This window comes from Populus alba, chromosome 1 (assembly GCF_005239225.2).
Source record: "Populus alba chromosome 1, ASM523922v2, whole genome shotgun sequence".
Taxonomy (NCBI): domain Eukaryota; kingdom Viridiplantae; phylum Streptophyta; class Magnoliopsida; order Malpighiales; family Salicaceae; genus Populus; species Populus alba.
Window position 1 is genome coordinate 1,758,796 of NC_133284.1, and position 25,308 is coordinate 1,784,103.

The 25,308-nt window shown below is 30.3% G+C and overlaps 2 protein-coding genes across 7 annotated transcripts; both read right to left on the minus strand.

Moving 5' to 3' along the window:
* Positions 1-4,521: 4,521 nt before the first annotated feature.
* LOC118061471 (uncharacterized) lies at positions 4,522-8,946 on the minus strand. Its single transcript, XM_035074910.2, has 8 exons — positions 8,277-8,946; positions 7,409-7,624; positions 7,144-7,287; positions 6,441-6,560; positions 6,247-6,333; positions 5,674-5,853; positions 5,311-5,579; positions 4,522-4,765 (listed from the first exon to the last, which is right to left on the minus strand). Coding segments are annotated over exons 1-8 (1,407 nt in total). The 5' UTR covers positions 8,667-8,946; the 3' UTR covers positions 4,522-4,764.
* Positions 8,947-11,891: 2,945 nt separating this feature from the next.
* LOC118061469 (transcription factor bHLH122) lies at positions 11,892-14,933 on the minus strand. Of its 6 annotated transcripts, none has more exons than XM_035074906.2 (7): positions 14,779-14,933; positions 13,785-14,445; positions 12,998-13,302; positions 12,714-12,890; positions 12,558-12,623; positions 12,412-12,480; positions 11,892-12,308 (listed from the first exon to the last, which is right to left on the minus strand). In XM_035074906.2, the coding sequence occupies exons 2-7, from the start codon at positions 14,368-14,370 to the stop codon at positions 12,243-12,245; spliced, it is 1,269 nt and encodes a 422-aa protein (XP_034930797.1). In that variant the 5' UTR covers positions 14,371-14,445; positions 14,779-14,933; the 3' UTR covers positions 11,892-12,242. The 6 variants fall into 6 exon arrangements, with proteins under 6 accessions (XP_034930797.1, XP_034930799.1, XP_034930798.1 ...); XM_035074908.2 differs by having other exon boundaries at positions 13,785-14,440; positions 14,779-14,924; XM_035074907.2 differs by having other exon boundaries at positions 13,785-14,440; positions 14,572-14,902.
* Positions 14,934-25,308: the final 10,375 nt, after the last annotated feature.

A 25,308-nucleotide genomic window follows, 5' to 3' on the forward strand; every position in this document is an offset into this window, starting at 1 on the left:
GGTCCTGGATGTGGGACCCCCTTCTACACTTGTGATGGACATTCCAATGCAATCACACGATTTAGAAATGTTTAGAGGGAAAATTGGGAGTGCTGGGTTTTATTTTGTGGGGGGAGGGGAAAGGGGAGGGAAAAGGGGAGGGGTAGCTGGAATTTTAGGATGTATATATTTTTAGATTTAATTTTTAATCGGTTTAAGTAATTTTTTAATCGGTTTATTCGGTTTTTTCTACCGGTTCGGTTTTTTCGGTTAATAATCGGTTGGTCGGTTTTTTTGAACACCCCTAGTATTATGAATCACACTACAAATATAAAGTATTTATTTTTATAAATTACTAAATGTTTACAGAATTATAGAGTTATTATCTTTTTTATTTTAAAAGTTACTAGTATGCATTGGATCACGACATAACTACTCGACTCAAGTTTTATGGGTTCAGCATGGCCGTCAGATCCAAGAGTCTTCAATACTAAGGTTTTTGGGTCTAAAACAATCACTAAACCCAAATCTTTTGAGTCGGTCATCCCTTTATATCCAAAATACTATAAATATTATTTTTATTTTTAATATTTTTTATATTTAAAAAAGAATTGTTATTAACTTGCCCATGATCCTATGCTAGTAATCATATTCATATAATGTTACAGTGTCAATGTAGGATATGTTAGTATTTCTATGTCAATAAATGTTGACAAATCGTCATTAACAACCATGCCCATATGACACATTTATATTTAAATTTATTTATTATTATTACTACCTTGGTATATTAATTGATATGAACACTAAAATGTAAATTGATTTGGTTATTAGACCGATTTAGGTTTTTAATCAACTTTAAAACGTTTTGTTTTTTTTAATACAAATTTTAAAAAATCTTATAATTATTTTATTTTGAAAAAAAAATCCTTTAGAGTTAACCTACATGAATCTCAATAGAATGTGGTTGGATTTTTATCTAAATTTGATTGGTCAACTTGTCAAATTATTTAGATTTAACATGATTAATATTAATTCAAAATAAAATTTAATTTAGATAAAAATCATTATCAACAAGTTATCATATCAACTTTTCAAATCAAGTAGTGTTAATAAATATGATCATAAGGAAAATAACTTGACGCAGGACTCATGGTTTTTATGATATCATTTTATGGTATCATTTGTTTTAAATGGCAAGTGAAAATTTGCTCTCTATTGTTATTTAAATCCATGGATTGTACTCAGAGGACATTTCATGAGTAGTTGCCAAGAAAATGGTCCATGATTTTATGGAAGTGACAACAATTGAATTGCTTTCATTTCTCAATACTGAAATATTAATTTTCTAAGAAAAGAAATGGCAAGACGAGCAATTAAATTAACTTTTGGGCCAGATTAATTAAGAATTTAAACAACATGGTTAAGAAAATTCTGATTAGAGATAAGTGTTCACCCTAGAAAATTCTAAAATAGATATTGCCTGCCTGCTAGTGTTGCTGGTCAATAATAGTATGGAGGTCATTGGTCAGTGGTCAAGTCTTTTAATATTCTTAGAATACAACATTTGTGCAAGCTGTTAACGATGGGAGTGCTGAAAGGAATTGATGGGAATTAATTAATTGATGATATTTTTTTTTTCTTCAGAAAATGAAAAAAAAAAAAAACAACCAGGGGAATGGGAAGTTGCTGCTACGAAAAAAATATATATTACCATATCTAAGATGAATTAATCACATGGCAATTTTATTTTTTATCCATGGTTCAGTGCTGAATTTGTTTTTAATGGAAAACTTAGATTTTTCTTTTTGATGGTTATAAATAAAAGGTGGATTTAATTTATTTTTTTATGGTCAAGATCTTGAAGATATATGCTTTTAATTTTTCTATGATTTTTTAGTTCAAATTTCAAGATCAGTGATTATTCAGATTAATTTATTGTTTTTCTAAACTTATCAAGTTCATGTGTGGGATGTATAGTTTTAATTATTTTTTTTAAAACTTAATTTTAATTTACATATAAACGGATCTAGACATACATTTTATTGTTAAATAAAATAAAACTAATCCGCATGTGATCTTAAAATAGAAAACAAAACCCACATGATTTGCAAATTGAAACTTTTTTTGCATGGCTTTCATAGTTTAATATTAACTAAAAGTTATATGAAAATTTATAGATTGATGTATTTCATTGATTAGAATATGGTAGGTTTGATATTGTTTTTGAAACTATGTTTTAAAAATATATTTATCTTAAAAAAATATGAAATTCAATAATTTTGATAGGTTAGATATTAAAAATGAGAAATAAAAAATATTTTAAAAAATACATCTTACATCAAAAGAAGCCTTTTAAAAGGAATAAATAAATGAGATTTTGGTTTCTTTAGAACACAAGCAAGCAGACATGCAATACCTAGAAGGTTCTCAGGATAAAGTTGACGGTACAGCAGGAAAACACCCCCACGCGCTATTTTAGAAACTACGTGCTATTTCAGAGAGTAAGCGTACGGCCCAATCAGCATGGTTTTTATTAAAATAATATCATATTTATTTAACTCGTGATTTAATCCTTGAACCGAGTTAAATTTGATAACTTTACATTAAACATGCTTGTTTTGCTTCTTTTTTTCCTTATAATTTTGCCTTTTTTATGAATTCTAAAATACTTCATGCTTGATTTGAAAAGTCCATCCTATCATATACGAGTATGATTTTTTTTTTTTAATAATAAAAATAAAGATTTATTCACTTACGTATCTATATTTATTGAACTAGTTGGATTTTACTATTCAACAAACAAAGCTTTGACCATTAAACAAGTGGATCTAATCCAAGTAACCAGACACCCTCGTACGTGGCACGTAATTTAATTGATGAAACCGTAACCAAAAAAAAAAAAGTGAATTTAAAAATATACATACGACACAAAAATTATAAATTTCAAGGATTGAAGACCGAGTTCATGTCGATTCACAAGTTGAGGAAAAGCTAGAACCCATTGGGCTTTGACATTACCTTCCGAAATTAGAAGTGTAAATCAAGAAAAATTAGTTCAGGGACTAATTTCAAATGGTGTTAAACTTTAGGGATTGTTGTCATTGTACGCATGCACCAATGATTGAATCATCTTTCACACGTATATTACAATTTACATCATATAATTTAATTATTTTTTATATTTATCATTTAATAATGAGTTAATTATTATTTTTTGCATTAGATAATTTTTTATATTTTTAAAAAAGATAAATTATTAAAAAGATTTTCACACCAGTAGACAAAAAGAAATAAAAAATCATTTTAAAATATTTATAATTTAATAATCATTCCCTTCATAACATGTTTTTTACCATTTAATTTGTGATATGTCATGTGGATTCAAGAAGAAGAAAAGTGAATCCTGAGATATGTATTTTAATTGATCGGGTTTTAAATTTGTTTTCTAGAAGTCATCCGTTCAAGTTTTATAAATTTTAGGGCCACTGGCAACTTATATGGTCATTGATTTTAAAATTCATAAGATTATTCGAGGTACTTGCAAGCTGGTTCAGATACTCATATTAATATAAAAAAAGAAAAAGAAAAAGATAAGAGCACTAATGGTGAGAAGAAGAAAATATTTAAACCTATGTTGTTCCCAAACAGCTAATTTTGTTCCTAAGATCAAATTCACTTATAAGGCAAATATAAAGATAAAAAAAACTATAAAACTTTATTAATGATAAATTTGTAATATTTAAATAATTTATACGCACTGTTTAAATTTTCAAAACAAGGATGGTAATTATAAAAATAAATAAAATAGAGGATGATAATTAATGAGGATTCTTTTCATCTTTTACTTCACAAACACAAACATCTGATGTACTAAAATGAAAATTCTAAAAGTCCCATGTAATTGACCATGGAAACACGGTGCCATGTTTTATAAAATGCGGAAAAAGCAAAAGCACCGCTACGGTCCCACGGCAAAAGTTTTGACTAGACTACAAAAAGACTCGTGTTCAGGAATAGTATCTATCAACCTTTTATCCTATAGTTGGCAAGGAAATAAATTCATATTTTTCTCATCATATCAATCAAACTATGCAGCCAACTTGGTATTTTCATATTCCAGAAAAAAAAAGGAAAAAAAAAAGCAAATGGATTGGAGTGTAGGGTAGTAAGTTTTTCTTTCTTTCTTTCTTTCTTTTTAAAAAAACAATTCATATAAGGTATAGAAAATCAACTACTCACTTGTTAGAAGCTTAACATAGATTAAAAAAAAAAAAATGGTTCTTAAATCCATCGTGAGCCTATAAGTTGACATGAAAAACCTATTTCAAGTTGAGCTAGAAAAAACATTAATCCAAGACTTTTTCCGGATTATTTCTTAGACCAAGTCTAACAATTGTGCAGGACTGATGTAAGGTACGCGGTGGTGATTAACAATCAGTATAAACCAAGGCATGACAATATTTTCATATTATTTGAAAGACAAGTTGAGATATTCAAAGGGAAATTAATCAAAGAACCACAGCAGGGAAATTTCAAATGTTTTGCCAGCATGAACGAAAAGAAGAAGAAAACTCACACAGTCAATAAGAAGAAGAAGAGATTATCAACAGGAGGAAGTCACTAAAGCTGATATTTTTACACCAACACATAAATATTAGGTCTGCACATCTACCTAAAACTAGGTTCACTAGTTTTGAAATTCTACTGCGTTAACAACAACATAATATATAACAACAGCAACATGAGTTATCCATTCTCTACATACTTCTTCTACCCCATAAACCTACAAAGAAGTGGCAGCGAAAAATAACGTTACACAACGGTATATGGTTTTAGATAATATCAACCATCAAGCAACGAATGTATCTTTTCCAGAGTAAGAGAAAATCCCATTCAAAGGGCACCGCGAGATGCGATAATGGCATATTTAATACATTTGTTGGATTAAAATTTAGTACTCATTCCCAGAATCTAGCTAAAGTTTGCAAAATTACTATTTTGGTTGGATGGAGATTTTCAGAGTTGATTCCTGAAAGAATTGAATGGTCACAGAAAGCAAAGTTTGCAACTGAGAGCAAGTCAATTTTTCGAGTCATTATTATAAAGTTCTCCCTGCATTCCAGACACCAACAGGTTCGTTTTTTACTTCACCTCATTTTTCAGATTCTGAGGTGTGAAACTTCATGCCACTGGAAAGCAAATTTAAAGGTGCTAGGGAACTTGAAAAGAGAAAATGCTTAGGTTCTCAAGTACCTTTAGCAAGTGAAAATCAAATATGGACGCTGCATTCTTATATATATTAACCCATGACAGGTGTGCATTACTTACTAGACCCATCTCTTATTGGAAGATGTATTCTTAGTTGCACTTTGAGTCCGCCTTCTAATCTTCCTGATGTCCCCTTCAGCTGACAACTGCTTTGACCTCGAAGTAGGAAGTCCAATGGACTTTTGATTTGCTGATATTTCTTTAAGAGGATTTTCTGATCTAGACTGTATGTGAAACTCGGTTAATCCTACCAGAGAACTGGAAGCCTTTGCTGGTGCTGATTTCTGGTTTTTTGTTAAACCAAGTTTAGTACTCTGAACAGGAGTCTCCTGAAGTTTAACAACAGGGGCTTGTTTTTAAGTTCACAGGATAGAAGTTGAATTGGAAAAGCACTACTAATTGTACTATTCTGATAAGGGTTACCTCAATTTTAGCAGTGGGAGCTTGTCGGTTCACAGGAGAGGAATCTGAATCAGAGGAGGAAGGACTAGTGGAACTATCCATGTCATAAACTACGTTATTCACCATGAGAGGAAGTTTTGAACTGTCTGAGATAGAAAATGAGGAGGAGGATGGTCTACGAAGTCTTGTAAGATTCACCACCTATAAAACCTCACGAGTTCTGGAAATTAGACCATGATCTTAGACACAATATTGATTACATACCAATCCTAATAATATGCACCCAAATCAGTTCCAACAAACACAAATATTACTATGGAGATATGCCATTAACTTTTTCCATATTAAACGCACAAAACTGTAGCCTGTGTGCTTAGATTTCTTATGTGCCGAGAACATTTTGTATTCTGACTTTGTCCTGTGCAGAACATCAGAATCTCACACTTTCACAACAAGAAAGAAATATGATAACCAAGACAGTATAATAAAGAGAACGAAAGAAAGGTGATGTTGCAAAGCATGCACATCTTGTCATATCAAGTGTCACTGTTTCCAACTCTTTCCTAAATAATTTTGCTAATACTGACTTCTTACCTTTTGTTCTAATACCATCATGTCCTTTCTAAGTCTTGTAATCATTGTGTTCTTCCTGCATATAATGTCTTCCAACTCTCCAATTCTCTATTATTACGGGAAAAAAGATTTGTTGGAACAAGTCAGATATAAATATGGTGAGTAGAGAAGCAAAGGAAACATAGTAAAAAATTTGCTCATATGAGTCAAAATACCTTAGAACCTGCCATATTATTTGATTGAAGAATACCAGCCAGCTCTTTTATGGTGGCATCCTTCTCTTCACACTCTCTCTTGAGATTGCAGATGTCTTGGTCTATTGCAAAAGCGTTCATCTGTTATAGAGACATGGCATGAGGTCACTGAAATGCGAACTAGATAGTTGATAGATTAGTGAGTGATCCGCTCTCTTTCCACCTCAATGAATATGTAATGGTGAAAGCGTTAAAGAAATCATAATCAGCTATTGCCAATTTATTTAATAACATCAACTTCAAGAATTGATAACTTTGGTACTTCATACAGTTTCCAATAAACAAAATGCATCAATCGCTTAAAGTTGATAAATTTGTGTAAGTAGATAATTCGCCAAGGAAAGAACAAAGAGATAACACATGAAAGATATAAATCATCCTCTAAAACCACACCCCAGACCTCAAGTTAATACAAAGTAATCAGAATTAATTATTTGCCATTAGCCAATTCCAGTGACGAACTGATCATACCTGTCCTTTGCAGTGTGGAAAACCATAATCATCATATTGCACAAGATTTCAGTTGTGAAATACCAAAATTTAAGGGGCTTTTAACAGAACTATTTCTAAACTTCGGTTTTTAGTGGTAATCTGATCTCTTCAAATTATAATACCATTGAAAAAATCTGTAAAAAGTATATTCTGTTTCCGAATCTTCCACCACCTGCATATCTGCTGCAGATGTAACACTTGAAGCCCAATCTGACAAATCTGACATGCGACGCTCTTCATGCTCGACCTCATTTATGAGAGGCATTTTGTACTGCAGCACCTCATCACCTCTAGAAACTTTGACAACAGAGTTTCCCTGGTACAAAATTAACAAACTGTAGTATTTGAGCATTTGGACACCAACTCTGACTCTAAGTTTATAATTACTCAAAACACCAAAAGACACAAACTTGGCGTCTATATAAATTGATTCTCACCATCAAACCAGCAAGCAGGTCTTGGTGTTGATCACAATGCCAACAACCACAGTCAACAAATTTAATTTTATCACAACCAAAAACATCATTAGATGGCGGTTCCACGTTCTTGTTGTTGAATGATGCATTGGCCTTGGTTCCTGCCTGGCTGTTAATGTTACTCAACTGATCACACAGATTATCAAGCTTCTGCTGCATGCTTGATAGCACCTGATCCTGAAAAGCATTTGGTAAAAAAAATTATATCAGACAAGTCTCATGGCTACAAGAACAATTCATTCTTTACATGAATTTGAATTTATTTGAATCCTGCTCAGGTTCAAACAAAAGGTAATACCAACAAGCAGCAACAGGACAAGGGTGGGGTTAAAAAGAACTGTATTAGACATGAACATTCATACAAGTGGATTCAAAATTCAAAAAAAGATTTCCAACATGACATCCGGGGTCTAATTTTTGTAACTGCTGTCTTAAATATCAAAACACAAGACAACATTGCAAATGGATCACACATTAAGAATCAATTAATCAAATCTAGGATCAAACCATATTTTTATTACTTGAATCATATCAAAACTGAAAATTTATGAGAAACTGCTCTTAAAGCAGAATCTTTCAACTCCTGGTGATTCAAAAATCATCATTACAGATAAAGCTAATTAATGAACAAAGCCATTAATTAAAACAAATTAAGCCATCAAAATAACATCAACCACCCTCCAAAGTTCCTACCTTTCATACAAAATCAAGCAACAAACCTACCATTCACGCTCAAAAACCAAAAAAGACTAAATTTTTAAGCAAACCCATTTCCAAAAATCTAAAAACAAATAAAACCCATTCACAAAATCAAGTTAAAATCACTAACCCTAAGCTCCACAGACTTCTTGAGCTGATTAATGATCCCATTCTTTTTAGACTCAGAAACAGCAACACCAATAACAGCAACAATCAGAAACCTTTGAGCAGGACTAAACAACTCCCAAGCCACACCATCCTCCAGTCTCAACCCAATGGCATTAGCCGAGCTGGCTTCCTCTGCATTCACAAGCCGCCCTCGCAAAGACACCCAGGCCAGCCGCAGAGACGACGTGATGGCTCGGGTCGGCGTGAAGTGGCTGGAGAGGCGGCGGCGGGAGGAGGGAGATGGGATTGGAGGGAATGGGGAGAGAGTCACAAATGACGAAGATGGAGGTACTTGACCCGGGCTGGGGGTGGAGCCGGGCTGGTGGGTGCAATCGGTTTCTTCTTGTTCCATGAAGAGAAAGTAAGAAAAACAGAGAGCGTGATTGCAGGGAGTTTGTGGTTTTCGAACGTTGTGATTTATTGTGTGGCATTAGATTTGTTGCTATTTTCTTTGAATGGTTTTTTAAGTATGAATTCAAATTTTGTGATTTGAGAGGGAATTCTTCGAATTATTGAAGTTGAACGTTGGCTGTCTGGTTGTACCAACCCCAAAACGCTTTCGACTCAACTATTTTTATTAAAAATACTTTGTTTTTTTTTTTTTTAAGTGAACTTTTAAATATTATTTCTTTTAGACTGGTTTAATTATGTCATTACAATTTTAATCAAGTTAATTAAATTCTATTATATTATCTACTTTAATTAAAAATTTAAGTAAAGTTATTTCAAGTCTTGAAATTATTAGATGAATTCATCATGGAGATTTTCTGATTAGATTTAACAACTACAATTTTTTTTATATTTAGGATTTTGATAAGCATCCTTCAAACTTTTTCTTTGATAAATATTGAAGTGACTAATGAGATTTGTTTGCTTCTTAATTTGAATATGAGAAATCTAAGGATATCTCCTGCAATATGATAAGTAGGGTCGAGAAAAAAAAAATTGTAAAAGTAATTAAACTGATAAAATAAAAAAAATAACTGAAAAAATCAAGTTATGAAAAAAATTGATTAAAATTTTAAAAAAATTGACCGGTTCTATAAGTTTGAAAAAATAAAAACCAAATTGAATTAAATCTGAAAAAAACAAAAAAAAAAAGCTAAACTGAACAAAATCAAGTCAAATAAAAAAACCAAACCAAACTTATTTGAATCAATTTTTGTTTTAAAAAACTAAACTGAACCAAAACCGATTGGTTTGAACCGGTTTTAATTTTTTTTAAATGATTTTTTTTTTATAAAAATCAAATCAAATAAAAAATAGTTATCCTTAAAAAAGAAGTGAATTAATGTGTGCTTGGATGTATAAATGTTAATTCACAATTCACTATTCTCTACTTTCCTATTAACTAAGATTTTGTATTTTCAGTCACATAAGTTGATTTTTGGGATAGAAATTAGGTTTCTTTTTAATGAGAATTTAAACAGGTTAGACACAATTAAAATATCGTATTAAAAAAATCTCTTTTTTCAAAAAAAGAAAACCTTCTTTTCTCCAATTAACATTCCAAATGAAGGGGAAACTTTATTAATTATTACAAGAATTCCCATCATTCTATACTTCATCTGCTTAAATTTAACGATTTTATTAAAATTGATATGATTTGAGTGATTTAACGGAATAAAAATCATATTAATTTTCCCCATTCACTTTACCAAATATTAAAATGTACAATTATATTAACTAATTTTAATATCCTATTAATTTTAATAAAATATTAAAAATAGAATAATATAAAGAAATATTAAAGTTTAAAAAACAAGTTTACTTGTGAAAATTGCCTGAAATAAAGGAAGAGAACAGGCTTAGCAGCTGATCTGCACAGGTTTGAGTTTCAGCTCCCAATTTCAATCGCAGAGCTTCGTACGCCACTGCATCCAAGAAGTCATCAGCTTCAAAACAGACTCATTGAGATCGTCAAGCCAAGCTTTCACATCAGCTTCAGTAATCTGCTTCTCTTCTACATCAATGAGCACTTTGTTAATACTCAGAATTTGTTCTCTAAACCTTTCTACTAGCTGCGTTGACACTTGACAGAGACAAAATCAGCAGCAAAATGTTACAAAGTTAACCATTCATGAATCCCAAGAAATTCTAAAATTCCCTTTGAAAAATATTTGAATTCTATCGCTGAAAAGCAACCAACTAACAATCTACACAATATCTTCAAATTAACCATTCATGAAAAGAAAAGAAAAACACAATGTTTATAACACTTGCACTTCTAGAGGCTTTAGAAGGAATAATATTATTTAGATGTCTGTTAAAGTTACTTGCCTTTGTATACAGATTGTCAAGCTTCTTTATATCTTCTTGCGTGGTTGTTTTGGAGGAGGAGGAGGAGGAGGAGGAGTTTCAGTAGAGAGCGACGGCAAAGGTTTCTTCCCCTCTGGGCTAAATTCTACGCTAGTTGGGCTCTTTCCTGAAGTTCAAAACTTAGTGTAGCCCAAGTTTTTGTCTTCAAGGGCATTGGAGTTTGCTGGGCTTGTTGATTATTATTTTTTCATATTTTCTTTTGTTACGGGACATAGGCCTTTTTTAAGCTTGATTTTTACTAAATACATCAGCCAACATGCATTTTCTTTCGCATAATTAAAAATCTTTAAAATTATTTTAGCATTTATATAAAAAAAAATAAAATACTTTCCCATGTTAAAAAAAAATATAATTTATAAACTAAAATGCATTATTGAATGTAACAAATCAAATAATATGCTTGTCCCAAACATATTCTGTGGTGACTCGTGGCTAAATATAATTTATTAAAAAATAACCTCTTCATGCCTTGCCCCCAAGTGCAGGAAGGGGCAGGGAATCCATGCACTCTCATGCTGATGTCAGCAGTGACATGGCACTCACATTCTTCCTGCCTTGCCCCCGATCAGACCATGACTCCTCATCCAATTGTATCCAGCTATTCTCACCTGTAGATAACTCCGTTTGTTTCATCAAAAATAATTTTTAAAATTAATATTTGTGTAAAATTTATAGACTTTTAGGACCTGAAGCAGTAGGGGAGAAGAAGGAGCAGAAACATTCATAAAGGACTCTCCCTTCTCACATGGAAAATGCCGTGGGGCAAAACTCAAAAGAACGGTGAGGTCCAGATTAGGAAAGAACACAGTGCGTTCTGTAGCATTGGCCCAGACAAGGACAAAACAGAGGGGGTCGTGAAGCGTTTTTTAGATCCCGTTGAGCTATAATTGAGAAAACGAAGCTCCACAAATACTTCAATCAATGGCATCACTAAAAGGAAAGGAGTCCCCACCTGCTTCAAGACGTAAATGGAATGGTGGAGTCATTGATAGCCACCATTGCTGTCTCTCCTTGCTTCAAGACAGAAACGTGTAAAGTGCAAGTCTTTTTTAGCTAAAACAAAAGATAAGGTTAATGTGTAAAGAGCAGCAGCACCACCACAGCTCTTTCTTTCTTTGAGCACCTAATTTTTCCTTCATTTGGTTAAGTTCCAAAAACTAGAACCACACGTTACAGCATCCATGCTAGTTTTCTGTTCCTTCGAGACTTCCAGAGGGTGTTCTTGGGTTGATTTTTATAGTGTTTTTTTATTTGGAAATACAATAAAATAATATATTACTTATTTATTTTTAACATTTACATATTAAAACGTTAAAAAACACTAAAAAATATAAATTTAAGTTAAAAAAATACGGTCCAGCCGCATAAAGAAACATGCCATTAATCAATAAGCAACATAGGGTTGGGGTTGGATGAATCTTATAGTTAGCTTCTGGGGCATTCGATCTTCACTCCCATCCCCACATAATAAATATAGCCCTCCCTGGCTGTAAGCAGCATCTTCATCCTTTTCAGTGCAAGAGAGAACCCAGCTTTGCCTTCATCTCTTTTCTTGCAAATTCTTATTGGTTCTATACACATAAACTAATCCATACTTCGACCTTTTCGACTAGGGCTGCTGCTGCTGCTTCTGCTTGTTTATGCATGCGCACCTTGCACGAATCTCTGAAAGTGTCTGAAAAAAAAAACATGAAACATGAATGCTTGTACATAGGAAGGAACTTCTTTGTAGGGTTTTTTCTAGTGGGTTTTGGTTCAAATTCGTTCGTGTAACAGACCTGGACTTGTCTTTGAAGGTCCTTGATGTAGTCAACAGCCAAATCCAGCATGTCTGATGTGTTTGTTTGCTGCAAATGGGGAAAAAAAATCATTGTCTAAGGCTAAAACAAAACTAGCAGATATAGAAAAAGGAAAAAAATTCTACCTTATCCATGTTAGGTACAAGATCCTGGAGTTTCCTCATTCGTTCACTGATTCTAGTTCGTCTCACCTGCACACAATTCAAATCCATATGGGATCTAGAATTAATCTCAAAACCATGCTTAGCTCAAGGAACAAATGATGACCAAAGAGACTTTACCCTCTCAGCAATGCTTCTTGGATGAGTAGCACAGCCACGCTTAGCTCTAGTCCTGCAAGGCACGGAATCTTGAAATTGCAAGAACTTCTCGATGGCTGAAATTTCTGCTGCAGTTTTTGGCAAACTCATGTGATGAGCCAACATCGGAGGGCGATTTCCTCCGGCCTCTTCATTCTGCTAAACAACCAAACTCATAGAAAATCCAAATCTCCAAGAAAAAAGTTATCCTATTAACTTGAGATAGATTAAGAATTAACAAATGCTGGTACGGAAAAATGCGCTACCTGAGTTTCAGATGCATTTAGACCAGAAAGCACCGTCGTATCATCATCTGTAAGGTGTCTTTTTGAACCAGCAGATAGCATAGCAGAATCATCCCAAGATCCAATAGGGTAACCTGAGACATAATTACTGCTGCGAGTTTCACCATAACCACCATTCTCAGGGCTATTTTCTCCGATGTTTTTGTTTCCCATTTCAGCAACTGGACCCATTCTCCCTGAAGAAGGAGGTGGCCTGCTGGCTGCAGAATAGTTTGTGTCTCTATTACCTGCTCCAAGATCTCCCATACCTCCCAAGACAGCATAGCCTGCCATACGCTAACATTAATTTTGTCCCTTTTTCATAACTCTAGTCAATCAGGATTCAAAACAAGAATCTGTGTGACATCAAAGAAAGAACCAGAAAACTCAATCTCATATTGGCATATAAGACCATAAATCAAACATTTTAGTGTATTAAAAATAATAAATCCTGTTGGTTTTGCTTTCAAAACTTTTATTTCCTCTTTTCAAATTTTTTTAACCCCCACTTGCTAGTTCAAATGATTGGTTATCAGCAAATACTCAAAGAATTTAATCAAAATTAATAGTACTTCCCTTAACTGAAACTGTCAATTCACAACACAGAAAATCTGCAGTTTCTATTATTTTTTTCTGCTTTCCTTTCATTCTATTCTTTGGCTATATTTAAACAAAAGCCTTAAAATAATTCATCAAATCAATCACTGGCTTCTCATTTTTCTCATTCTTTCCAAGAAATCAAACAAAAGGGTATAAAAAAACAACATACCATTTTCAAATTCACTATTTATGTTGGAGAAAAGCCCTGCAGGTGAGCTACTATGTCGAACTAGATTCGAGTTATTGCTACTACTAGTCTTCATGGAAGGCAACCTCTCCATTCCCATTGAATTCATTGATCTATAATTCATTCCAGAACCTGACTTCTGATCTGCTAATGGAGGTTTTGATTGATTTTGATAAAAACCCTGTGAGGCAGAGTAATTGCTCTGCTGCTGCTGCTGCTGCTGCTGCAGTCTTGTGTCACTGCCAAGATTATTCATTGCAGCCACCATCTGGGGTTGCTGATTAGTTTGTGAAACTGCTTCTGGAGAATCTTGCTTGATCTCACAAAGATTTTGACTTGATATATTCTCTGTATTACCACTAGAACTGGCTATAAATCTCGCGAGAATTCGTTCTGTTTCCGGACTTGCCGGCCTATTGAGAAACTCTTCACAGAAGTCTCTGTCCAAAATATTTGATAAATATGAACTCGGTGCGGATTGATACCTTGTTAACCCAGGGTTCATTTGTTTCTGATGGATTTGTTGGTGTTCATTATGACCATGAAGAAAATGATGTTGGTGCTCCATTTAGTCCCCCGTTTCTTGACTAAGATCTCCAAGAAGAAAAGCAGCCCACTTGCTTGTTAAGAGTCCTTTTCTTTCCTTACAAATCAGATCAAAGACAAAGATTAAGCAATCAAGAAGGTGAACAAAGGTAACAAGAGACAGAACAAGGCAAACCCATTTGATTTTTCCTGAAACAGGGGGAAACAGAGCAAGAACAGAGACCTTGATAAGATAGATAAATCCTGCTTGAATTTTATCATAGGACGGTAACTATCAAATCTGAAAACAACCCATTTTTCTAAGTGTGAAACTAAGCAAACTTCACTCAAGAAGATAGCATTAACAACAAAACGAAGCCACTAAAAAAAAGTAGAACTAATCTTTCTAGAACAAAAAAGGACAAGAACAGGACAAGCACAAAACCCTCACTCTCTCTAAGATGCTTCAAAGGGATGGAGGAGGTGGTGTTGATGCAGTGAGTAAAGATAGAGAGACTGGATTGTTTTTTGTTTTTTTTTTTTTTTTTTTTCTCTAGTAAAGAAAAAAAAATAGAAAACTATTTTCTTTCCTCTTCTGTGGGTATAGCCAATGGGAGTCAACAACGGAGGAGATTAGACTATCAAATTCGCAATATCTAATAAAATTTCACGGACCTTAATGCCCTTCAGGTTTGTTTGTTTATTACAAATAAAAAACCATGACTTTTGAGAGAAAATATTTGCATGGTTCGCGACAATATTATTAAACTTGATTAGTTGGTGGATTATCTCGATAACCTATCTTAGGATATGTTTTAAATTAAATTGGTTAAGAGATGATTAACGATTTAGTTAATTTTATTTTACTTTAAAAAGATTTTAAAGAAATATCATTTTAATAATTTCTTAAAAAATTATGATTCAAGTCTCAAATTGGTTTATAAATTAGATAGAATTTAATAGCTTCAGTTTTGCTACACAAGATAACTGAATATCATTTTTTATGATACTTAATAGTTCCAGTGGTTAAAAAAAATATTTCTAGCAAATATAAACTTTTATTTGAGTTTAATTTCATATCTTGATGAATAACACAATAAAAGGATAGTTTTGTTAACCTTGATGTATTTTGCTAATAAAAAAATAAAAAAATGATAGTTTTATTATATTAGGTAATTAGGAAAGTTTATCCAGAAAAACTAAGGAATAATTTTTGTAGGCATAAATGTTTTTATTCTATAATTTGGAAGGTTAAAATAAAATATTTGTTTTTATAAATATAATAATTTGATCCAACATGCTTAAAAAAACTCGATTGTGAAAAAAATCTAATCCACCAAAAAAAAACTAAAATCAAAGATAATTTGATAAAAAAACTTATTGATTTTTTTATTTTTTAATTGGAAAATGTTATTTTATTTTTGTTCTATGAGAATCAAGATCTAATATCATGTATAGTTGATTATTTTTGTTGTGAGATGAGAGAACTATTAGACTAACTATGTGTTTGTTTTTGTAATTTCAACTCGTATTTTAAAAATGTTTTTTAATTGAAAAATGCTAAATTTATGTTTTTTATATGTTAAAGTAAAAAAAAAAATTTTAAAAATAGTTTAATACATTATTAATTGAAAAATATCATAAAGAAAAAGTACTGTGCCTATTGGATCCCTGACATTAAAAGAATAGGTCTAGGGACATTTAACCTTTTGTGCCCTGAAGATGCTTTCCTTTCTTCAACAGGAACACACCATAATTGTCTCTATGCACATTTGGTTAGTAATAAAAAAGAGAAGGACATCTCTTAGAGAGAATCCAAGTTAGATATCCTTTTGGAAAATTGAATAATGTTGATTTTAGTGAAACATCCTTTTTCAAAAAAAATTGTTTATGAGTTTTTTTTATAATTAATATGGATATTTAGGTCAGCTTACGTACACCTTAACTAATTTCATGGGTCCTAAAATTAACGATCATGTAAGATTTCAATAACCTTAGGGTTTGTGAGATTTGAATCAGTGATTTTTAAAGAGTAAACTTATAACTTGATTAGTTGAATTATATTTTTTAAGGTTCCATGAGTTTTTTCCTTCATTGATTCATAGCCATGATGTTCTGGAAAATGATAAAAAAAAAAAAAAAACAATTTCAAAGAAAGATTTTCAATTAACTAACTAATTTTATTTAAAAATTTAACTCATTTTTTTTAAAAATCTCATTATTCATATGAGTGTTTGACATTTATGAATTTTTAAAATTTTATAAGATATCATTTAATTAGTGTTTTGAAATAGAAAAAATAGAGATAATAAATATAAAAATGATATATTTACATGTACTTCCTGATTTGAAAGTATATAAATTTATTTTAAAATAAATTTGGAACTAAATTTATTTTATATCTTTATCTTTATCTTTTCAATTAAACAAGTTTTTTTATATATAATTATCATTTCTATCATGTAACATTTTTCAAACATAATTAATAGTTAAGTGATTCAAAGAATATATTTTTGGGTAAATTTAATGTTTTTTTTTTAAAGAAAATTGAGACAGATTTAAGGAAGTATTTCTATAAAGAAATTGTTTATAAATATTTTTTTCTTGCAATAATTAAAATTTTGTCAGTCTAAAAGTTAATGATCAACATTCAAGCCACGTTTTCTTTCCCACCTAGAAATTTGTCATGGAATTCTTGGAGCAATAAAGTACTTCATTAATGATGAGAAATTAGTACATGCGCGACTTATGAAGCCATGATTTAATGGAAAAAAGAAAAGACACGATGGACATTTGAAATCAAGTGCCAAATTATTGCACATGTCCCCACTTCTCAACGTTTCCTCCTCCTGTTCCTGCTCCTCCACCTCTTCCAATCTTTTTTTTCTTTGTTTTTTTTTTTTTTTCCTTGTTTTGAATATAACTATTAAATCCAATCTAATTTAATGGGTTGACTAGGAACCTGATAAGGTTTAAATTAGGTAAAACTAGGGCCTACAATTGACTTTGTAAAAACTACTAGACTTGTTGGGTCAACTTGAAACTTGAATGACTCGACAAAACCTAACAGTAAATTATTTTTATTTTTTTAAAAATTTACATATTTTTTCTAGGAGGCAACAACTTTCTTTTTTCCTCTTATTTTTTTACATGTCTATATATTTTTTTTAACAAACTGAAAAATTAAATCTACATGCATGTATATTTCTTTATTTACATGGAACACTACCAGATAAGTAAGTGGTTTTAGTTTAAGGAGGGACAACAAGAAAAAAAATAATGGTTTTAGTTAATTGAGGGATAAAAACAAATTATTAATGAAGACAAACGGTTGAGAAAGCATGGGCAGGGCAATAAGATGTTTTTTTCTTGCTCGGTCTAACCTTATACTTGAAAGCCTACCACGTTTTCCTTGCTAGTTACTAATCCATATTAAAATTAACTATATAAACATTCTATGTTTATCAGAAGAAATTTGTGTTTTTTTAATGTAAAAAAATAATTTTTTTTATTTGAATACTTCAATTTAAAATGATAAGATAATATCTTTTTAATGTGATATAAAATGCATTTTGAAATAATTTTTTAAATGTTATTATTTACAAAATATATGGCATACATCTATATAAATTATTCTTAACTTTTTTTATATAAAATATTAAAATCTCGAATATTATTTTAAAATTTTCGAGTTAATTTAGGTCAATCCGTTGACCTAAAACCTAACCCCTCTAAGTTAAACACCAAGCCAAGTTTAATAATTAGGCTTTCGAGTAAACGAAAATATTGATGCAAAGAATTTTGATCCACCACTTTCTAGGGTTCTTCTTCTTTTTAATAATAAAAATTAAATCCAGCTGAAATCTCTACGAGGATACGACTTTAGAGTATGAGATTGCGTGTCATGGCAAGTGCGGGTTTGATAATTTCAACACTCGTGATTCGTGAAGGCGTTAGTCGTTTGTTGAGTTTTGGACATTTCCAAATGAATAAATCATAGCTCAACTAAATTAATAGCTAACACAGTTTTTAAGGTGATTTAATTAGGATATCTGCTTATTTTAGAAGATCCAAATAACAATTAGAGAAATATTTTCTCTTTTTAATAATTATTATTTAAATTTTAAGATAAATATATTGAATCGTAACTTTAAATTTGATAAGTATATGAGGATATATATATATATATATATATATATATATATATATATGATTTAAGAAACATATAAAAAGAATTATTTTAATATATATGATTTAAGAAACATATAAAAAGAATTATTTTAAAGCTGTCAGTTTATATATTTTAAAAATAAAAGGTAAATGGAGATATATATCTTTTATGTTCCAGTATTTTTTCTTTTTCTAGTAATTAATTGCTAAAAATGAACAACAAAAAAGACTCATAGTCTTAAAATAAAAATAAATTAATTAAACTTTGTTAGATTGACATAGTAAAAAAGAAAATTATTAGGCTTAATTGAAAATTCACATTTGTATTTCTTTTTTCAAAAAAAAACTAATTTGTTTAATTTGACTTTATCATACATGTATTATTTACTGCCAGATTCTTGCATATTTCATAATCTACAAGGTTATGAAATATGATAGATTAAAAATTGCATTTTATTTCAAGCATGAGCTGACCTACAATTTAAGGTACAGTGCAATGACTTTCCCGAACCTAACAAAATATCCGATCCTCTGATTTAATATATCTTGTCATGGCACCCCCAATCTATTCTTATAGCATGTTAGTTTTTCATTTCAAAAACACACTTGAAAAATTTAATTAATTTATTTGGTTTAAATTAATTTTTTAATTTTTTTATATTATTTTGATGTGATGATATCAAAAATAAATTTTTAAAAAATAAAAAAAATATTATTTTAATATATTTTCAAACAAAAAACACATTAAAAAAAACTATTATCACCATAAAAAGATAAGATTTTAATCAAGAAATTCTAGTTCCGCTCCTGACCCAAGCAATCTAGTAAAACAAGTGATAATTAAGAATTAGCAAATCATTTTTCAACCTAAAGAAAAAAAGGAAAGTCCCTCCAACTCCATGGGAGATCTGGAAAAACGATATCACCATGCATTAGCTATATATAATTAGATTTCGCCAAATAGGAGAGTGACATGTTCTGACTTTTTTTTTTGGGGGGAGAATAAAGTATGCGTTAAAAGGTTCAATAGCTTCTTTTATAGAAAATGAAAGTTGGGACCATACTCCTTGATTTTTTATTCGTTATATGGATTATGCTATTGATGCACGCTTAGATGTGGCATGTTAAGTTGGATTTTTCTTATTAATTTATGGGTTGTTTTTTATTTTATTTTTTTATGAGTGAGTCATTAGTTGTTATTGTAAAGACAAAAGCATCCTTCTTGAACCATAGTTATTAAACTTAGTGTGGAAAATATTCAGATTACAAGTTAAAAGTAAATTAACTCAAGTTAAAATCTAATTAAAATAATATTGTTTTAATTTTTTTTAAGTAAATAGACATCTAACTTTATTAAACCCGGGTCAATTAGATTGCGAGTCAATATAGATTTTTAATTTAATTACATAAAATCAATCATTTTTTATTTTTATAAAATCTAGATCAAGTTAAATCCCAAATCAACTCTTCGAGTCAATTCAAATTTAATAACCAAGTCTTTTAAGTGTAATGTTAAGTATATTATAACCATCTAATATGTGGTTCAGTGGTAAGAGTTTGAGACTAAAAAATTTGTTCCTTCTATGATCTCAGGTTCTAGTCCTGTAAATGCTAATATGATGGCTACTTGATACTTACATGATCATTAATTTCAAGACTCGTGTGATTAGTCGAAATACGCATAAGACGGCCCAAACATCTACATTAATAATAATAATAATAATAATAAAATTGTTAAGTATATCGATGCCTTTACCAACCTTGGCTTGATTGCCGTTAATGATTCATTATTCAAGTAAAGGTTAGCCTTTCATTTTTTGAGGGGGAAGAATGGCCTCAAAAAATATTGCAACTTGATCTTGGGTCCGGTTCCTCGTAAACATAAATAAGAATACCATTGAGGAAATCAACTCCAAATCTAAACTACAATATATTAATTCTCCCAAAAAGTTACAAAATAAACTAGTTTATTCTACGTAGTTCTTGACCAATTAGGATCTCAATGTCATTGCATCTTCTTTCAGGCCTTGCTTCTTTTTTTCCCCTTCAATCATCACCGATGGTTTTCTCTTATAATAAAAAAATTCATTTCATATATGACTATTTCCAATTCAAATATAAAACAATTTCTTTCATGCTAATATAAAGCTCTACAAGCAAGAAAAACTGTTATAATCCAAAGAAATGACGACCTCATTTTGAGTGGAGTGGGAGCACTACGGTCTCAAAGTATTTATTTTTATTTTTTATTCATACTTGCTACTATATATATATATATATATATATGATGCTAATCTTTTTATACGTGTCAAGCCATATCTTGGCATAGGACCACCCTCCATCATTTTGATGTGAAGAATGTCTCCTTCTTACGTGTTCTGTTGCAATAGCATTGGACCACGCTCCATCATTTTTGGAGAGCTATGTGGTTATTAATTATTATTGAGCTACAGAATTTTGTCAACGTTCTATTCGATCGTCCATTTTTATTGTAAAACATTATCATTTTTGGACTTACTTCATGAATTATTTGGTGTTTTTTTGTAAGATGTTAGGTACATGTAATTAAAGTTTGCAAGTCAAGATTTGGCTAATTAAGTGGGTGTTTGTTTACGCGGTAGCTTCTGCTTTTAAAGCTAACCGCGTAAACCAAGTGTTTGGTAACGCAAGAAAAGCAGATTTGTCATTTGATGGGCCCCACAATTTTTCCCATCAAACCATGGTTTTGCAAAAGCAGCTGGGAGCTGCTTCTCTCCGGCTGCTTCTCTTTATTTATCTGGGCACTGTTCATAACAGTGCCCATGCCAAGTGATGCCAGGTGAATTAAATTCACCTGGGCACTGTTCACTCAAAAAGTGAACAGTACCAAGGTGATAATTCACCTGCAATGCGAGAAGGTGAAGAGAAGCATTCATCTGGCACTGTTCAAGGTGAATTTTTTTTCACTATTCACATAAGCAAAATTTATTAGGCCGCGTCTGATCCGATAAAAAAAATTAATTTTTTTAAAATTATGTTTTACTAAAAAAACTAATATTTAATATTATTTAATAACACTACATAAATTAAAAGAGTATCGCATGATGAGGAGTATTTGTGAAATTTGATCGCAATTCTAATTTTGTTTCTGATGATATTTTACCTGATTTTATTACACGCTCAAAAAACCATGGAACCTATAGTCCTTATCGGATGAATTTTGTACGTAATGGAATTATAAATAGTTTAATGGAATAATAAATAATATTTTATATAAAGTATTATTTATTTCATGATGTAATAGGAGTAATTAATTCTACAATATTTAAATTTAAAATCATCAATATTAATATATATTTTTAAAAATTATTTTAAATTTAAAATCACGTGAATAGGTTTTTTTTTTTTTGAAAAACCATGAAAATGAGTTTAATTTTTTTTTTTTTTTAAAAATTATAATGACGTAGCATTTGTGAAATTTGATCGCAATTCCAATTTAATAGATTTTTATGTCTCGCAAATAGTATACAGTTGGGACTTTTGTTTATATATAATATATGATTTGGGTGGATTTTTTATGACCAAAGTTTCACAACCTTTTATTGAATAGTTTATAATTAGAGATTCCTTGACGAGTGATCAAATTTTAATTTGTTAATGGTGTTTTAACCTATTAAATAGAAAATTAAATGTGAAGATTTCAGATGATTAGATGAAGAATAATCAATTAGCATACATGTCTGCTTTCTTGCTTGTCTCTATCTAAATATATTATCCATCCCTAATCAAAGCACAAACCTTGCCCCCACTCCCAAACCACAAAATCTTGATTTCAATGTTCTCCTGCCCACCTTTTCTTTCGAATATAGGCTTGTTTTTTATATTAAAATAATATTTTTTAATCTGAATATATTAAAAATCTAAATATATTAAAATAATATTTTTTTTATTTTTAAAAAATTATTTTTGACATCAACACATTAAAATAATCTAAAAAAATATTAATTTAAAGTAAAGAAAATAAAATAAAATTTATTTTTTTAAAAAAATACTTTTAAAATAAAATAAAAAAACAAAACTTAATAAAAATCCAACTTGAGTCAAGTCCTTGATTCGAGGAGAATAGATGGATCCATTGTTTATGTAAAAAAAGGAAAGAACTTTCGGCACTTGGCATTTGCTGAAAAAAATTGAAGAAACATGCTTAGAAGTAATGTGAACGAGATCCTCCCTGAGATTAGTTAATGTTCAATAAAAACAACAATTGACTCTAGTCGGTGAAGTCATGATGGTAAAACTCAAAATTACTTAAAATAATCAATTTATTTAAGGACAAGTAAACTTTTCCATTTTCCTGACTATGACATGAAAGATACAGACTATCACTTGTAAACTTTTCCCAAAAAAACAATAATTTCAAATAAAAATTTAAGCTTGTAAAGTTTTAATAATAATTTTATATTATTTTTTAATATATTTTTTCAAATAAAAATCTTTTAAACTTAAAATTTATACAAACTCACATAATCTTATATTTAATTTTATTAATTAGAATGAAAGTGATTAAATTTAAATTTTTATATTAATTTTTAACATTTCTTTTATAATTTTAATAGACAAGAAAAGGAAATAATAAATCAAATTATTTCTTACAAAAGGAAAAAGAGACAAGTAATAAATGAAATCTGACAAGAAGAAAAAGGTTATATATTTATATAAAAGCTAATATATTCATTTTCTTTTAATTTTTATTTCAAGAAAAATGATGAAGAGGATTTACTGCATTTTGGGCGGGTCATGCGTGTTGGAGGAGAGGGATAGCAGTCTTTAATTCCTTTGGGGTTAGGTACCCCATATCTTTTTTAAAATTAAAATTATCTCCCTTTCAAATTCAAACAAACTTTATTCTAAAGATAATTAATGTTTATGGTGATCAGATGATTATCTTCTATTACTGAACACATCCTATATATTTATATATAAAAACACTAATATATTGAATTTTTTGTCAATTTATTATTTTAATAAAAAAAAAAGTTGAAGAAGATCTACAATTTTGTGTATCATATTTGTTTGAGAATAATATAAATCATATATTGAGATATCACTTAACAACTTAAGCTAGTAGGTTGAGATGGTTCCTTAACATGCTATCAGAGCCTTGATGACTAAACGGTCACGAATTCGAATCTAACCATTCTCATTTAGTTGATAAAAATTAAGCATAAAATAACGTGAGTTTGTGCAAGTTTCAAGTTTAAAGGTTTTTCATTTGAGAGGGTATTTTAGAAAATAATACAAATTATATCTTATGATCTTATCTAAAAGTTTAAGTTATTAGATTGAAATAATTATTTCACAAAAAGTGAAATTGAAATCTATATATTCTTACTAGGGTTAGGTCCCCCACTTCTATTAGAAATTAGAATCATCTCCTATTACTGGTGTGTGTATTCATCCATGCAAATCAATTAATTAAAGTGAGAGCATCTCATTTTTACCATCTCTTTTTACCAGAAACAGACATTATTTTAAGGATAATGTTTGGGGTGATGTGATAATCTTCTTGAAACCATCACTTAGTTTTTCATTATGATTTACAAGAACAAGACAGTAGCTTAAATAATACATCGGATAAGTGTTTTTTATTTAAAAATTATTTTTGACATTAATATATCAAAATAATCTAATAATATAACATTTTTTAAATAAAAATAAATTTAAAATGTTATTTAAAACAGAATCCCGAAAAGTTTAAAACACAATTAAAAACGACCTCGAAAATCCTAGGTATCCACACGATTGTGTGGAATAAACACAAAGGAGGGCTGGACCAAGGAAAAGCAAAACTCAAAAGGAAGAAGTGATTTGAATATGGGAAGAAATGGATGGGTTGTACCAAGACTAGTACGAGAGGAATCGAATTTAGGGCAAATATTCCCACAAATATTGCTCGGTGGGTTGTCTGAGTGGTAGGGAAGACAAAACATGGTAGCCATGGCACAAGCGGGCACTTCATGAGTGCATGATATACTAATTTTTTTAAAATTATTTTTAATTATTTTGATATAATAATATTAAAAATAAAATAAAAATTATTTTAATATAATTCAAAACAAAAAATATTTTAAAAAACAATTGTCTTAAACACTTCATGAGTATTTTATATTGTAGTGCATGATACTTTTTAAAAGTGTTTTTTTTAGGAAATATATCAAATTAATTTTTTTTTATTTTTAATATTAAAATAAAAAAATATTAATTTAATAATTTTTTAAGATAAACCCGTGTTTTAAAATGCAAATAAGCACACATGTAAACTCAATACCTAGTTGCTTGGATGACAATCTAGGGTGTCGTGAATTGCTATCTATGCTTCTACTTTCTTCCCCAAGTTGCGCACCCCAAGACTAATTTGTCGAACTTACAAATTTCGTCTCTTTGAATCCTTGAATCCTCACCTTACATCTGCAGAGTATGGATACAATAGAGCTTTGAATGAGAAACTCACCTCTTAACTTCTGAAAAGACAACTCTAGTTAAGTTGGTTGAGCTAATTAGTCAACGCAGCCCAATTACATCATGATAACTCTATGAATGGCAAACTTGGACCACCTGCTTCGAAGCTAATCTAATGCTGACAATAAGTCTTACATATTCACGGTCCAGATTATTCATTCTCTACAATTTCTTTCATAGTTGTCAACGCGATCATCTATTATCCACCCGGTTTAAAGTGCTGTTGGTTCAACCGCCAAGATATGATCAAGTTAATGATCTAAATCAATAATAAATTGAAGTTGTTTTGGATATATTTAGAATTGACATCAAT